Raw genomic sequence first — 16767 nt, forward strand, 5'->3', positions numbered from 1 at the left:
TGCAGCGGTGATATAGTAAAATTTCCAACGTCGTAAAATACATTTGACGTCCTCTAAAACAACAATAACAACTTCAAATAGAAATGGCTGCAGCGTATAGAGCAGTGATTAAATACGCTGACAGATTTGTTCCTGCGCGTCTTCAGCCAGTATGGAACCATCCGGCAGGTATTCTATTTGCGATTGTTGGCCTTGATATGGTAATACCAGGGCATTTTTACCTGATAATGTAACGATTCGCCCCTTAAACGTTCGCCCCGGGCCTAGTTGCAATAATTCAACTCTCAGCTTAGGCTGAGAGTTGCAATGCGCTCTCTCTTGTCCATGGGTGCAAAATGTTATCAACAATTCATACACTATTGAAGTTTTAATACACTGTCTTTGTAAATGTATATAGTTGAAGAGTTCACAATGTCATCACTAAGTTTGTTCGAGTCAATAACAGTTTTAACAAAAATTGAATTTTTATAGATGACAATGTTTGCTGAAATAGTTTTAAATCACTTGTAATTATTGTTCACTAGGTTACACACTATTATTTGCTGTATATAATACTCATTTTTCTTAACCCTTATGGTATATTTAGGCCTTAGTGGCTAAAGGTAGCGTTCAAAGGAAATGTCTGGTATGTGCCCTTTCACCACCTTATACAAAAGCGTCAACCTGTGGGCACGATGTCTGTCTAGGAGTGGGGGGAATTTAAACTTGTAACAATTCTGTGACACGACCAGGTTCTCAGGTACAAAAATAGCATATTCTAGCTTTGAACAGACATGCACTAGGTAGGCATTTTCAGCAGTCTGAAGGGCAGTGACCAAGGTTTCTTCTCAGGAAACCAAGAGTATAGTTAGCTTCCTTTGTTATATTGGTGATGTAGGTTTTCCATTCCTTGTCTTCTGACAAAGTAATACCAATGTAGGTTTTTTTTTTACTCTTTTTGATTTCTTTGTTAATATTATAGAAGAAGCTAGATTTGTGTTTGGAATTAAAAAGATAACATTGTTTTGCCTTGAATTCAATCCCCATTCGTTGGCCCACTTCTGAAGGTTGTCTTTTTCATTCTGTTGAATTTTATGATCTTTTAAATGAGTTTATAGGTCTGTAAAGAAGACAGTCATCTGCAAAAAGTTGGATCTGTGGCTTCACCCTCTCTGACATGTCTTTTATATGGCACTTATAATTATGAGGAACTCGGGAGCCCACTGGTACTTGATGTGATTTCTCCCCGTCATCAACCACATACATTTCTCGGCGGGTGAGAAAGTTTGAGATCCAGGAGAGGTTACCTCGTATTCCATAGTTCTTGAGTTTCAGTAGCAAGCGTCAGTGTGGGACCTATCCGAAGGCCTTACTGAAGTCCAGGATGATGTTATATTGAGTTTAGAAGATTGTTGGTTGTTACTACTAGTTTAGTTTCACAGGAATATCCAGAGCAATTTTGTTAGGTGAGAACTCGACTTGTTTGTTAAGATGGTTTAGGATGTGATGGCGGATGATGTGCTTGAGAAGTTTGGAGATTACACTGGTAAGGAAGCAAGGGCGGATATTTCCCGCTGTGTGACGGTCTCCCTTCTTGTAAACTGGTGTTATGTTGGAATCTCTTCTATCTCCCAATAGTTCTCCAGTGTGCATTGATTGATGGAAGATAGAGGTAATAGCTGGGGCTAGTTCCGTGCACAGGCCTGGAGTACTTTGTTGGGTCAGGACTTACAGCATTGTTGACCTTAAGGTTCTTTAGAAGTTTGTGTTCGCCTTTTTGACCGATCACAAGTGTAGAGATGTTTGCTGTAACTTTGCTTGAGACTGGTGTCTGTTGTGAGCCATATAGTTTGTCAATTTTTTTTGATGTTTTAGCTTTTTTTTATAGAGGCATGCTTTCTTCTTAATTACTGAATTTTTATTTTCTTGTGATCCATGGTGATGAGCTTTTAGTTGATTTCATTTTTAAAGGGATGTTTGTGTTGATGGCAGCAGTTACATCTGATTTGGAAGAATCCCAAAGTTCATGGACTGATGAGTTGTCAAACATGGTAATGTTATTTCCACAGCTAAAACCTTTAAGAGATCCCAGTTGACTTTGGAAAACAGGTAACAACGTCTGGGCGACTTCTGTGTGTTGGACGGTTTAGTGTCTGAGTAAAGAACGACTATGTTATGGTCTGAGATCCCAGGAGCATTAGATGTGGATTTGATGAGAGAAATGTTTGTATTGAAAATAATATCCAGGCGGGGTTTTTCCCTGGTGGTTTGTAGTGGACTAGTGTAATATTAAAGTCAGCCAATAAGTCAAGGAGGGCTTGTTGGACTTCTATTTCTGAGCACTTTTCCTCACAGCTTGGTTCTCCCTTTCAATGTCAAGGCTATTGAAGTCCACCGCAACGACCATTTGGCAGATATGGTTGAGTGAAGCCAGTTCAAGCGATTTAAGAAGTTCCTGATGGTCAGACATGTGTCTATGTGGCATATAGAAAAAGAGTAAAATGTATCAATATGTATATACATGTACTTGTATCATACTGGTCGTGTACGTAATTCAGGCCACTTTTGGGACTATTTTAACAAAATCTTTTGTTTAAGCCAACTGGTTGAAACTAAACTTCACATATATAATCCTGGGTTCAAAACTCACCTAGCATGAAAATTTCAATAGAATTAGATCAGTGTATGTTACTTTTATGAAAAGAAATTAATGACATATAAAGTATCAATTTTCATAGGACAATTGTACCTAAAAAATCGGCCACTTTTCAGTTTAATCTGCAGGTACAATTACAAAGCAATATCTTTAGACAAATGTCCTCATTTTAAGAGTTTGAATAAAGGTTTACACAAACAAGATTTTTGACTTGAAACTTCAAATATATGCGACATTATTATACCAGATACTCCCCCTACCAATTTTAATCAATATAAACAGGCACTGTTAATGGGGAACTACAAATTCATAAAAAAAATTTTTTTATAATATAGCTAAGAAAGTAAAAACATTTTGTTTAAAAAGTTGACTTGAGTGTTGATTTTTAGTAAACGCTTTTGCTTAATTTTACAACATTATAACCTATTAATATTCTAATCAAGGGAGGTAATTTATATATTAAAAGTTTATATTTAGGTCCTGATTTTTATGATTTTAATGTATGTTTTTATACAATTTATTGAAAAGACCTTAATTAGAGTTTATCATATAGAAATAATAATAATAATTTTATAAAATATATTTGTTTCTTATAAGAATATAATTTTCGCAATGGATGATGACGTTACTTTTGCCATGTGAGAAATATTTCGTGTTATTTTTGAGACATTTTAATGCAAACGTTTACAATGGTATGCTTCATTAATTTGCAAAATATTGAGAATAGGGTTGGTTTTCAAGTTGATTGTTCTAAAAATGATCAAAATATGTGTGTTTAGATCATGAAAATGATTAAACACAGGTGGCCGATTTTTTACGTACAGGCCGGAATTATGTACACGACCAGTATGAATGTAATTTTGTGCATGTGTTTCTAAGGAAAAATGAGTTTTCAATAAATAAAAATTGTTCAACTTCTAGTTATTTTTATGCTTACCCCAAAATTTATTTTGGGGGGAGCATATAGTCGCCGCTTCGTCTGTCCGTCTGTGCGTCCGTGTGTCTGTCCGTGCACAATTTTTGTCAGGGCTATTTCTCAGCAACTAATGACCGGAATTCAATCAAACTTTATGGGAAGCTTCACTACCAAGAGGAGATGTGCATCTTATCAGCTGGTTCTGGTCGGATGATTTTTCACAGAGTTATGGCCCCTCGAAATTTTCCATTGTACATTTAGTGCAATTCTTGTCCGAGCTATTTCTCAGCAACTTACCACTGGAATTCAATGAAACTTTATGGGAAGCTTCACTACCAACAGGAGATGTGCATATTATCAGCCGGTTATGGTCGGATGATTTTTCACAGAGTTATGGCCCTTTGAAATTTTCTATAAACTGTACATATAGTGCAATTCTTGTCCGGGCTTTTTCTCCCCAGCTACAGACTGGACTTCAATGAAGCTTTATGGGAAGCTTAACTACCTTGAGGAGATGTGCATGTTATAAATGGGTTTTGGTTAGATGATTTATTTAGAGAGTTATGGCCCTTTGAAATTTTTAAGTTGCTAAACCATCCATCGTGTTATTTTGTCCAAAGTTATGCCCCTCAAGACGTTTCCTTTTATCTGAATATATAGTGCACTATTGTGACAAAAAAAAACTTTGGGGAGCATCACCTGTCTCCGACGGTTTCTTGTTTTAATTAGTTTTTAGTTCAAATTAAGTTTTGAAATTTTTATTTTGCAGGACCTAAAACAATCTTCTTTTGGGCACCTTCAATGAAATGGGTATGTGATTTGTGACTTCATTGTATCACATCGTAACATTTTCATGTGAATACAATTTTTTTACTTACATGTAATAGTTATCCATTCAATAACTATATATATATATATACAATTTCAACACAATTTCATATACATAACTACTGGTTTTTGGAAATTAATATGTGTTGTGCAAGTTCAATACCTGCAGGGATGTTAACTTTACTTGTATATTGACAAGTGGAGTGCACATTTAACTTGTCCACTGTGAACAAACAATTGCAAACAATTAAGTCCAAATAAATATAGAGAGTACATTCCCCATAATGATCTTTCATTAACTAGATACAAAAGTTATTCAAATCTGTATGTATAAGTTTATTGAATGTTAACAAACTTAATTTTTTTAAATAATTTTCAATCCTGAATTGACAAGTAGGTAGGACAACAGTAAATTACTGACAAGTAGCGTGTAGGATTTCCTCACTTCTGGTAATTGACAACTGTTTCACTGTTTTTAGTGCCTCGTCATAGCTGGTATTGGTGATCTATCCAGGCCGGCTGAGAAGCTGTCCACATTTCAGTCTTCTGCACTTGCTTGTACAGGTAATTTCTTTAAATGCCCCATTTACTTTTTGTAAAATATGTTTGTGAAGTTTCACAGGGATCACTATGGAACCCAGGTTTAGTGCCCACTTCGGCGCATGTTAGTTTGGTTGTCGGTCAAACAACAGGGTGAGTTTTCTTCAATAATTCTAGTTTCCCTTCACAGTGCCAGACCGCATCAAAATGAGCCAGGTTCTTGGAAACTGGGGCTTAATTCATGTCCAAGGGAGGACACTTTCCTCTTGTATGGCTTTTTTTTCGTGGTGTTTTACCGCAAGAAGAAAACATTAATGGGGACAATCTGTTTGCTTTTGGCAAAACACTTAATAAAATACAAGTACCATTTATCTACATTTTAATGAAGAAGCTTTTGTCTCCTCAGCCTTGTAGAGACAATTTTTAACTGTTAGCAAAATTTGCATTCAAAGATTGACTACTATTTATTTCATTTACACATAAATATAATTCATACTTACAGAAACCTATGGAGGAGTGTCAAATATATGGTCCTATAAGAAGAGAATTTTGTTAGGCAGTTGGACCATCTGTCAGACATGCATGTGTGCTCCATGTAAACTTTACAAAACAAATGTGTTCGAAGTGACTTACTGTTGCCAAATGTTTGTCAGATAAGTTAATGTTAAGTACCGGGTATGTATCAAATTGGTCTGATTGTCCATCTGTTTTTTCTGAGTTAAAAATAACATTTGATTCTCGCTCTGGGTAAAATAGGGCTTAATTCATGTGCATAAAGTGTCGTCCCAGATTAGCCTGTGCAGTAGGCACAGGCTTATCATGGACAACATTCTCCGTCAAACCTGAATTTTCACTAAGAAGAGAATAACTCTATATAAAAAATATCATAAAATGGAAAGTGTCATCCCTGGTTAGCATGTGAGGACTTCACAGGCTAATCCGGAGTAACTTTTTCACACATGCATTTAGCCCAGTTTTCGCAGAATGAGACTCAATTATTTTTATTAATTAAATGTTAACAAGTGTGTTTTTAATAATATGTTGCCTCTTTTTGATTCCAGGTCTGATTTGGTCCCGCTACTCTGTGGTGATTATTCCGAAGAACTACAACCTGCTTGCGGTCAACTTCTTTGTGGCCTTGACTGGGATGTACCAGCTGGGCAGGATATACAAGTAAGTTACACACAAAAAACAGACATGCATGTGCGGTAAGTGTCGCTCAAGATTAGCCTGTGCAGTCTGCACAGGCAAATCTAGGACAACACTTTCGGCTTTTATGGTATTTTTCATTAAAGAAAGTCTCTTCTCAGCGGAAATCTAGTCCAGGAAAAAAACAGACCTTCCCTTACTTAACCCTAAATAACTCGGATACACATTTTAACTCATTTGCAGTCCCATAGAAAATCAAATTAAAATTAAGACCTTTCTTACTGGATTCAAGTTTTAAAGTATTCATTTTTAGCTTGGCTGTTTTCGGAGAAAACCCGAGGTATTGTCATAGCCAGCTCGTCGTGTCATGTCTTTCCGCTGTGCTAAAACCTAAACATATGCCCTAAAATCAAAGTGCTTCCACCATCAACTTTGAAACTTAATATGTAGAAGCACCTTGATGAGTTGAACAGTTCTACACGCCACACCCAAATATTGGGGGGAGCATAGTTGCCGCTTCGTCTGTCCGTGCACAATTTTTGTCCGGGCTATTTCTCAGCAACTAATGACCGGACTGGTCGGATGATTTTTCACAGAGTTATGGCCCTTTGAAATTTTCCATTAACTGTACATATAGTGCAATTCTTGTCCGGCTATTTCTCAACAACTAATTACCGGAATTCAATGAAACTTTATGGGACGCTTCACTACCAAGAGGAGATGAGCATATTATCAGCGGGATCTGGTCAGATGATTTTTCACAGAGTAATCGCCCTTTGAAATTTTCCATTAACTGTACATATAGTGCAATTCTTGTCCGGGCTATTTCTCAGCAACTATTGACCAGAATTCAATAAAACTTTTTGGAAGCTTCACTACCAAGAGGAGATGTGCATATTATCAGCGGATTTTGGTCGGGTGATTTTTCACAGAGTTATGGCCCTTTGAAATTTTATTTAAAAAAAATTCTTGTCCCCCCCAACTACTGTGCCCTCAAGAGGTTTCCTTTTATCTGAATATATAGTGCAATATTGTGACAAACAAAACTTTGGGGAGCATCACCCGTCTCTGACGGTTTCTTGTTGGGTCAAACGTCAAGGTCACTGTGACCTCTAAAAAAATATTCTGACAAGCTTTCATTTATTACAAAACTGCACCTGGAGCCGAGCGTTGGCGCCCGTTATGCAGTGCTCTTGTCAACCTTAAGATACTGATGAGCAGCATGAGGGCTGTTCTGGTTTTATGCTGGTTGCATATAGCCATTTTAACTTTGCTTCTGACTGGGAAAGAGTTTACAAGTGGTACGAGTGAATTCATCTTAATGAGTTCATAACTAAGCAAGGGAGTGAATGTAAGACTAGTACTCAAGCGAGTGTTTTGTTATAATATCTTAAATGTATGACTGTGTAATATGTACCATATTAACTGTTAACATGTGTATTAATAGACTAAATGCCAAAGCAAATTAATAAGATGTTTGTGGAACTTGTTGCACCTAAATATAATAAAATGACATGAACACATTTATATTTTATTGCACATGAAGTGTCAATTTTGACCTGGCTCTTGAGTTTTTCGTAGAAAGAGAAGTGATTTTCTTTCTACTCATTTTGGCTAAACCTACATATTTAACCCTTTGCATGCTGGGAAATTTTTCGTCTGCTAAAATGTTGTCTGCTAAATTTCTAAAATTAGCATTTTCTTCGATTTTTTTCATAGAATACTATCAGAATAGCAAACAGTTTGGATCCTGATGAGATGCCACATTCTGTGGGGTCTCATCTGGATCCAAACTGTTTGCACAGGCCTTCAAAATTTGGTTCCCGCACTGAAAGAGTTAACAACTTGAACTGTTTATTTTACATGTAGTTAATCTGTAAATGGTACATAAATAAACCACGAATGTAAATCATGTAAGATGACCTGTGGTGTGATACACGCGTCTCCCTTTCCTCAAAGGTCTTATATAGTGGTCAAATTAGGCAATTACTCAGCTAGTCGTGGTTGATACTTTGCCATTCATCTTGTAACTTTAAAATATTTTATAACAATGACCGCCATCAAAGGTCAAGGTCACACTTAGAGGTCATAAGTCAAATTTTGCCTTGAATCAGCTTGTTTTTGACATATCTGGAGTTTAGAGACAAAAGTGCAATGTTAGGGTATGCATGACCTATGCACTCTTGTCTAGTCTAAGTATAGGAAGTGATCCTTGATTTATAGATGTATATGTATGCCTAAAGAAAACCCATTATATGAACTTGTATAGAGCTATATTAGATAAATAGGAATATATCTTATTGTATATAATTTGCACCATTTCAAATTCCAACTGAATTTTGAAATAATTAAGTTCAGCAAATGTGGAAATCAGGTGTTGATGCATAAAAACTGTTTGTTTTTTCTGCCTTTTTTAGTTATCAACAGTCTCTGAAGAAATAGCAAGTCAACAAATTTGCAGCACATTGCTCACATAACCAGACGTTCATCCCTACTCATAGAATATATTTTCATCTGTGTACGTAAATAACATTTACTCTAGGATTGTGTTAAATTTGTGTTTTAATGTCTGAAACATTTTAAACAACTTTTCTACTGAATTTAACAAAAATTAGATATGCACATATTTGTTTTTTCAAGAGGTAAATTTTGTGTGCAATCTTAGGAAAATGCCTGATTGTACATAATTAAATAAACAGATACCGATTATTTTTTTCTTAAATAGTTTGACTTGGCCTGCCATGTGTGTAAAATTCCTTAAAATCAACTGTTTTGCCGGTATAATGACATAAAAGACAGTTCATCCAATTAACTAAAATGAGCTGCACATTAAAATGTCGGCATTTAAGATTAAATCCATTAGTTTGTCCATTTATTTCATGTCCAGTGTGAAACTTAGGTCCGTGAAGACCTGCAATCTTCAGTGTTTTATTATGCTACCTTTTTCAGTGAAAGTTGTTTGGACTTATATTTTCAATTTTTACCAAGTATTGAATAATGTTGATGTTATTTGGCATGGTTTGCAAGCTGAAATAAACTGGCACATAGTTGTTGCAGGATTATTCAATAAGCACACATTTTTATTATCTACATGTAAATTGTTCAGTGCCGAAAACAATTTTATAGAGAAAGTTGGGTGTATTACACCAGCACATTTTATTTGAAGTTTTTATTCGTGTATTGTTATTTAACATTCTATTTATTCAGATTGTTTACTTATAATTTCCTACTGTTATAAGAAGTGTTAGAAGCGTTACTGGTAGACAGCTTATTTTGAAATATGGTCTATCACTTAAGTTCAAATATAATTTTAGGAGTTTACTCCCTTTGTCCATGTAAACTGTAAAACACAAACTCTGTTTTGGGTTATTCAAACATCATTTCCAACTGCTTTGAAGACAACAATAGTTAATATATTCATGTTATGTGATATTGTTTGTCATAAAATAGAAAAAATTTGTACTGATTTGATACAATAAATGTTTCATATAAAACAAGTAATATCTTTAAAAAAGATATATGGCATTGATAGTTCAATGAATGAGATCAAGGATAGTGAATGTCTTTTTCTGTGCAGTTCTTAGCTGCATCACACACAGTACTGGATGTTACACGGAGTTTTCGTGGCTTATTTTACATTATTACATATTGCTGGTCATAAACCTATAGATACAAAACAGGAAACCAAAAGAAGAATGGAAGTGAAATTAAAACATACGAGTCAACCGGCCACACGCGAAGTACCCGTATTTATAGGCGCGTTCTTCGAACAAACCTGTTGCTTTATTATAACGATTATTTTACTGGCCGCGAACTCCGGTGATGACCTGTATATAAACTCTGACATTCACACACTGGCCGCGAATTGACCCGATACCTCGCAGGTTAAAATGCAATGCATTAAAGTGAGGCCTCGCTTCCACTGCTCTTTATACTTTTACATGTAAACATGTTGACAGGAATATGGAAGTAAGTACTAAATATGAGAACATTGCCTTCAAGTATAAACGCTTTTGCCCTGGCAATCCTCTGAAAATAAAAGGTGCATGCACAAACTGTATTGATGTCGAGAATTGAGTGTAAATCTGTTCTATCTATTAAGCCTTTTCATTAGAGACAAAATTGTTTCATGCAATAAACAGTGTTACAAAGACGCGGATATGTTTCCAATGTTCTGGTGGTATACTCAAATCAGCCAATGGAATAAATGAAGTGTATTCAGTTGTACCTAGCCGCGGTAAATTTTATTTGAATTTTATTTGACACTTACAAAGGTCAGGTAAGGTGAAAAGCTGGCTTAATTCAGCTACGCCGAAAAAATTCAAATCTTGTTTTTCTATACATGTACAAAGAGCACCAATGCCTAACTTCCACAACTGGATGAACACAAGCAACCTGATCTAAAAAGGTATCTCTACACAGCTATGCGCATGTTTAGTTCTGTTGAATGCAGTTGTTGTACTGCGTATAGCTCTGCAACGTTGTTCAAGTTGTTAAGTTAAAATAATCATGTACGTGATGTTTTTATAATTTAAAATGCTTTAAATAAACAAGATACTGAACTTAAGTGAATGGTGCATTTCATTTGACCATGTCTTAAGTTGTAAACATTTATTTCATATTTAAAGCATTTAAAAATTAACAAATTAACATTACCTTAGCAACATACAAGATTTTCGAATGCTCCTCATTTAACTATTACAAATGCTATTGTTTTATAAATATCCAAGATCACAAGTTAAAAAGGAATTTATTCAGGCCTGTTGTTTACAACCATTTACTAGTATATAACAATTAGACTGCTAAAACATTTAAATTGTACTCTAGATGCAAACTGAGGTTTGTACAAATGTATGTTGTTTTAGTAACCCAACCAATATATTGGTCATCTGATCAGAATAAATAGCTGGAGACAAACTCCTCATTTACATATTGTATAATAGAATATGCTTTAAACATCGAGTTTGGTCAAGATTGGTAACGTATAATAGATGTACCCGGGTTGTTGAAAATTTACCACCCCCCCCCCTCTGACACAGTTTCATTGAAGCAATTACAATTATAACACACCAAGCTTGGTTTAATAATTGTATGGAAAATGTGTGAGTAGGATCATGCTGATAGTGATAAAAAAAGCACACCTGCAACTACCCTGCAACCATATTTTGCATGGTTAACTGCTTCTATGACACTACTATAACCAGAAAAAACAGTTACCCACTAACTTTCATGCGCACTACTACAACAAGAGATGGAGATTTAACAGAACCAGTTTTGCTTTCATACTCACAACTTGTTACTGTTTGGTCTCTGTTGAAGTAGGGACCATGAAAGCAAAGCAGGTTGCTGTCATGTAACTCATTTGTCAATATTTTAATATCAATTGTTATCACCAGAACGTAACAAACACATTTAATTAGTTTCTTTGTTTTATTTTGTACATCAGAACCTAATAATGCTAAAAAAAACAACATAAAATTATAAAAAAATCAAGTGACAAAGTGATATTTTTTAAGTCACACAGCTACACAGCACAGAAATTCATTGTCAAAATAGAAATGACCTAGCATGGTAAATCTAATCAAGAGTTTCAAAATAAATTTCACGTATTGCTTTGACTGATTGTTATAAAATAAATGCTTAGAGATAACAGATGTTATTAAACTACTACAATAATAATTGTTTTCAAATATATGAAAATAAAATTCTTGTTTATATTCTATTTTGAATTAGTTTAACATGTATTTATTCAGAGAAATAATTATAAACTCAAGTAACTCATAAATATTGGGCAATAATGAAGACAATACTAAACAAATCAGGACAGTGCCCTTAGTAGGTATATTTCTGAATATTCCTGAACCACCAACGAAAATCTGAAGAAATGCAGCGGCGGATTGTATAACGTGGAATATCAACAAATGACATCATCATCAGTGTTGACATTTGCCGCTGTAACTGTGTGACACCATCCCATCACTTGCAAGAGCAGCCGCTGTCACATGTGCACGAATCTGGCCCAGTGCATCCCACGCCGCACTGACAGTTTTCTGTAACAAAATTATACTTGTTAGCACCTTGCATCATGATAATGCAAAATAGTAGCTCTCATATGAAAAAGCGTTCTGGGAAAGCTAGACGTAAACAAGATGTGTTTGTGAAACACAATGTCCCCCTATATGACGTTTGACCTTGTAGGATGACCTTGACCCTTCACCACTCAAAATGTGCAGCTCCACGAGATACATCTGCATGCCAAATATCAAGTTGTTATCTTCAATATTGCAAAAGTACTCATAAAATGAGCGATTTTGTCCACATAATTTTGACCTCTGACCTTAAAGGATGACCTTGACCTTTCACCACTCAAAATGTGCAGCTCCATGAGATACATATGCATGCCAAATATCAAGTTGCTATCTTCAATATTGCAAAAGTTATTGCAAATGTTTAAGTTGGCGCAAACCAACCAACCAACAGACCAACCAACAGACAGGGCAAAAACAATATGTCCCCCACTACTATAGTGGGGGACATAAAAAGCATCCCTTATTAACTTGTACAGTGTTTCTCTTCAGGGCTGTGGTTTAAAAAACACCTCATGAAAGGGAAATGACATAGCCCACTTACAATGTTCAACTAAAATATTCATATTTTTTTCAACGGACTGGACCCATTAAGCATTAGAACAAATGTTATGACCAAGTTTCATAAAGATTGGACTAAAATGTGACTCAAGTGTTAACAAGGTTTTACAATAGCCAAATGAGGAAATGCCTTGCCCCAAGGCGACCGTATTTTTCGATGAACCATAACCATTTTTTATGCCAGCTAAGCTATCATTAGAACAAATGGTCTCACCAAGCTTCATAAAGATGTGACTTTAATAATGGTTTTACTGTAGCCATATGAAAAAAACTGCCCTGCCCCCTGGCGCACATGTTTTTCAGCAGAACTGAACCATTTTCGAACTTGTTCAAGAAATCAAATGTTCTGACCAAGGTTCATGAAGATTGGAAATAAATTTGACTTCTTGTGTGTTGACATGGTTTTACTATAGCCATATGAGGATAAATGCCACGGCCCCTGGTGGCCATTTTTTCAAGCAACCAAAACCATTTTCGATCTTCGAAGATATCACTGGGACAAATCTTCTGACCAAGTTTCATGAAGTCCAAGATCAGACAATAAATGATGAGATGTGATGATTAAATGTCCACAAACCTCCACATTTGCATGTCACATTCTTGCCACAACAGTTGGGTTTGCTGCACTTACAGCTGTCGCCACACTTGCAGTTGGAACAGTCGCTGCAGCTCCCATCGGCGCAACGGCAATCACCGGCTAAAGTTGTTGGAGTAAAATACTTCATTCAGTAATTCACTCACATACGATTTTTGTTAACTTTACACAAAAAAATCCCCATTTTCCCGATTTTCAAATATTTGAAATCGTAAATAAATTATCGAGTCCACATGTGACAATGTCGTTAGTGCACGAGACTTGATCAAAGAAATATTTTATAAGAATTATTTAGAGTTGTAATCGTTCCGTCATGAACGATATTAAACTGATATTTTAAGTTTTAAACAACAACTCTATATCGTTCATCCGAGTCTGTTATCACGTCGATCATCTAAATACAGCATTCTATGAAAAATATTGCATCATCATTAGACACGCCCCCCTGTTAGTAAACAATAAACACAAATTTCTAGACTTATAGAGAAACAAAATAAACGTACTTTCAACGCAGTTGCATGGATCACTCATGTTGAATGCGTAAAGTCAGGTTGTCGGAGTCTGGACGTAGATGTAAAGTATTCGATTAGCAAAATCGCTCTGGTATTACACACAGCACACGTCGTAATAATATACTGAATGGTATTTGCACACGGACCCACAGCCATGATTGGATTGTGCGCAAAAGGATTCACACGGCACTGGTAATTCACGCGGCACTGAAAAGGCCGTGTGACTGCTAGAGTGGCCGTGTGAAGCAGTTAAAGTTTGTTAATCAGCTTTTGTGCGGCTTTTTGTCTTTTAACAATGTTTGTAAATAGTATCATTAAATGTTTTTATAACAACAGGGTTTATGCGCGTGGTTCAATATGTTTACATTATTTGAATGAAACAGCATTGTGAGTGGAAAAATGATAATCAAAAGGGAAAAAAATAATCATATTTCTCGAAGACACAACACTCAGTTCGTCTTCTTTAGAACACTATACTATACACTAATGTATCCATCAATAGACGCCCGAAAAAAAATAAGCGGGTCGCTTTGAACACTAGTGTGCATCGATTTTAATTAATCATTAAATGTAGCTACACTAATTTGCCAAACTTATTATGCATTTTCGACGAACAATACATACATTATTACATCATCATTAAAGCAATATGTCCAACTTCTGTCGCTCTTGCACATTAATGAGTATTGAAAGGTTCGTTGTGAACCAGGGTTTTGAAAGGTTCGTTGTGAACCAGGGTTTTCCATACGTACCACGTGCAGTTCGACAAGTTCATCGTTCCTTGGCCAATTGAAGTAAACAAAAGATTTTAGAATTTTCTTCAGGAAATAAAAATATGAGATAATTCATTTATTTGTTGTCCACTAACTTACGTGCAGCACATTTATATACGTCGATGTCTAGAATCATAACAGACAAATCTTTTGTTTGTATTAACCCATTCATGCCTGAAAAAAGGACATTGCAAACAGCGTAAACCCGCGGCGTCTCATCTGGGTCTACGCTGTTTGCTTAAAGGAATTTCTGTAAGAATTGTTCTAAATATAGAAATAAATATACTAGACATCCCTAATTTTGGAAATAAATTGATCCAACTTAGAAGGATGGGAGAGTTCACTAGGCATAAATGGGTTAAATATGTTCTTATAACACTTATTAAAGGCTACGTCCTGTATATGAGTTATTGAGTCTCGCGCTGGGAAAACCGGACTTCGTGCACGTGCGTTAAGTGGTATCCCATATTAGATTGTGCAGACACTTGCCGTACCCGAATGCGGACTGCACAGGCTATAATCTGTGACGATATTTTACGCACATGCATTAAGTTCCGTTTTCCCACAGCGATGTTCATATAAATCTGATGTTGTATGCATATATTGAATAATGATTAGTAGATCTAATAAGACAATCATTGTTAACGAATAATCCGAACGAATACTTACTTAAAATAAACGATGCGTTTGAGAAACATCCTTTAAGATTCGTAAAGAGGTCATGGAAAATTACGTCTACACATGTAGTAGATAGTAAATAATTTACGATGCATTCATTTTTAAATGACAAGGGAATGTCACAAATGGGACATGACTTTACATTGTGCCTGAAGATAAGAAATGGCGGGAAAAAATGCGTACAATTACTAGCAGGCGATGAAAAAAGTTTTCCACAAAGAATACACTATTAAGCAATTTAAGTGGTGTCAGTGTATTAATATTTATTTAAAAAAGGACAGTAATCTTTGCCATTATAATTAACTGTTTTCTATAATTAATTTGCATATGAATATTAATGGAATCAATGTGCAGATATATGCGAAAGCTATCGAACTATTAGTGACTGCACGTACTTGCGGTACAATTAATCGGAGTTTGTAGCAAAATGAAATTAACAATTCAAGTTAAATACCGTTTTTACTACCGGAACACAGAATCACCAGATATAGTGTATATTTTATTTGATTAGCAAGAATTTGAATACAATTTATGGAGTTAGAACTCGTCCACGTCGTCTACATAGCAAGTCAGCCATGATTGGCGACAGGTCGACCTTGATTTATTTCTCGCATGTAGCGGTCCGATGGTTTTGAAGTAAACAAAGTCTCAGCTGCACGTATACCGGTTTAAATAACATCATGAACACGTTTTGCAAGTGATACTACTTTCATTTAAATCAAACCATCCACCTGGTTGTTAGCCGGTGGAAAACAAGAGGCTTAGATAGGTGGTTTGGGGCTGCTATAGCTCGATTGGTCATTGTCGGCTCGGGTACTACTTAAATGTACGCCGGGTACTCTAAAGTATACTTAAATGTACCACGGTACGGAAAATATACACTAAAACTTACACAAGAAATACAGCGCTAAAAATTGGTCTTTATTTCTTTCAAATTAATTATGTTCATATTTATGTAAATATTTTGTAAAATGGCCTATATATTATAGAAACTCATAATCAAACAGCATGCCCATGCAGGTTTTGTTCAAATAGATTTGTGTTTCGTACTGTAGCGAGTTTTGCGAAATCGGATTTTCGTCGGGTATACAATTTTGGTACAGTCTAAAGTGGCCAGGTTACGTTGAAGTATGTTTTTTATACACAGGGTACATCTAAGTATACTTTAGAGTACCCGGGTTACATTTAAGTAGTAGCCGAGCCGACAATGACCAATCGAGCGTTAATAACGCGGCGATCAAGACGGCGACGTCCGTGCCGAAACAGGTATTTTACGCCATTTTGATACCCTACATTAATTTTTAAATGACGCTCACTTTCTAGCAATATCAGTAAGAAAGTGATTATCGTTTATTTCGTATTAATATGCGCTTCATATATCGACTTAACTCGCTACAAACGATCTTAGCGGGAGCTGTAATTTTGTGATCCCGCTACGATATTTCGTTGCGAATAAATGCCCAGCAATGGCCTCTCTTCAGTCATGGGCGCACG

General features: G+C 35.7%; 2 protein-coding genes across 2 annotated transcripts; one reads left to right on the top strand and one right to left on the bottom strand.

Annotated features, from left to right (window-relative positions):
• Nucleotides 1–6: 6 nt before the first annotated feature.
• Nucleotides 7–9565, top strand: LOC127853705 (mitochondrial pyruvate carrier 2-like). The gene is made up of 5 exons (XM_052388434.1): nt 7–168; nt 4321–4361; nt 4859–4943; nt 5981–6092; nt 8486–9565. Exons 1-5 carry the CDS (start codon nt 84–86, stop codon nt 8508–8510), a joined length of 348 nt encoding a protein of 115 aa, XP_052244394.1. The 5' UTR covers nt 7–83; the 3' UTR covers nt 8511–9565.
• Nucleotides 9566–11479: 1914 nt separating this feature from the next.
• Nucleotides 11480–13982, bottom strand: LOC127853706 (metallothionein). Its single transcript, XM_052388435.1, has 3 exons — nt 13814–13982; nt 13293–13412; nt 11480–12118 (listed from the first exon to the last, which is right to left on the bottom strand). Exons 1-3 carry the CDS (start codon nt 13839–13841, stop codon nt 12045–12047), a joined length of 222 nt encoding a protein of 73 aa, XP_052244395.1. The 5' UTR covers nt 13842–13982; the 3' UTR covers nt 11480–12044.
• Between the last annotated feature and the right edge of the window lie 2785 nt (nt 13983–16767).

This window comes from Dreissena polymorpha, chromosome 12 (genome assembly GCF_020536995.1).
Source record: "Dreissena polymorpha isolate Duluth1 chromosome 12, UMN_Dpol_1.0, whole genome shotgun sequence".
NCBI lineage: Eukaryota > Metazoa > Mollusca > Bivalvia > Myida > Dreissenidae > Dreissena > Dreissena polymorpha.

What these genes read in the sequence shown, in the direction of transcription:
- LOC127853706 (XM_052388435.1), bottom strand. Translation starts at nt 13,841, where the DNA reads ATGAGTGATCCATGCAACTGCGTTGAAA. An exon ending in TCCATGCAACTGCGTTGAAA is followed by an intron (nt 13,413 to 13,813) that starts GTACGTTTATTT and finishes CAACAACTTTAG; the next exon opens with CCGGTGATTGCCGTTGCGCC. An exon ending in TGTGACATGCAAATGTGGAG is followed by an intron (nt 12,119 to 13,292) that starts GTTTGTGGACAT and finishes ATTTTGTTACAG; the next exon opens with AAAACTGTCAGTGCGGCGTG.
- LOC127853705 (XM_052388434.1), top strand. Translation starts at nt 84, where the DNA reads ATGGCTGCAGCGTATAGAGCAGTGATTAAATACGCTGACAGATTTGTT. An exon ending in AGTATGGAACCATCCGGCAG is followed by an intron (nt 169 to 4,320) that starts GTATTCTATTTG and finishes TTTATTTTGCAG; the next exon opens with GACCTAAAACAATCTTCTTT. An exon ending in GGGCACCTTCAATGAAATGG is followed by an intron (nt 4,362 to 4,858) that starts GTATGTGATTTG and finishes CACTGTTTTTAG; the next exon opens with TGCCTCGTCATAGCTGGTAT.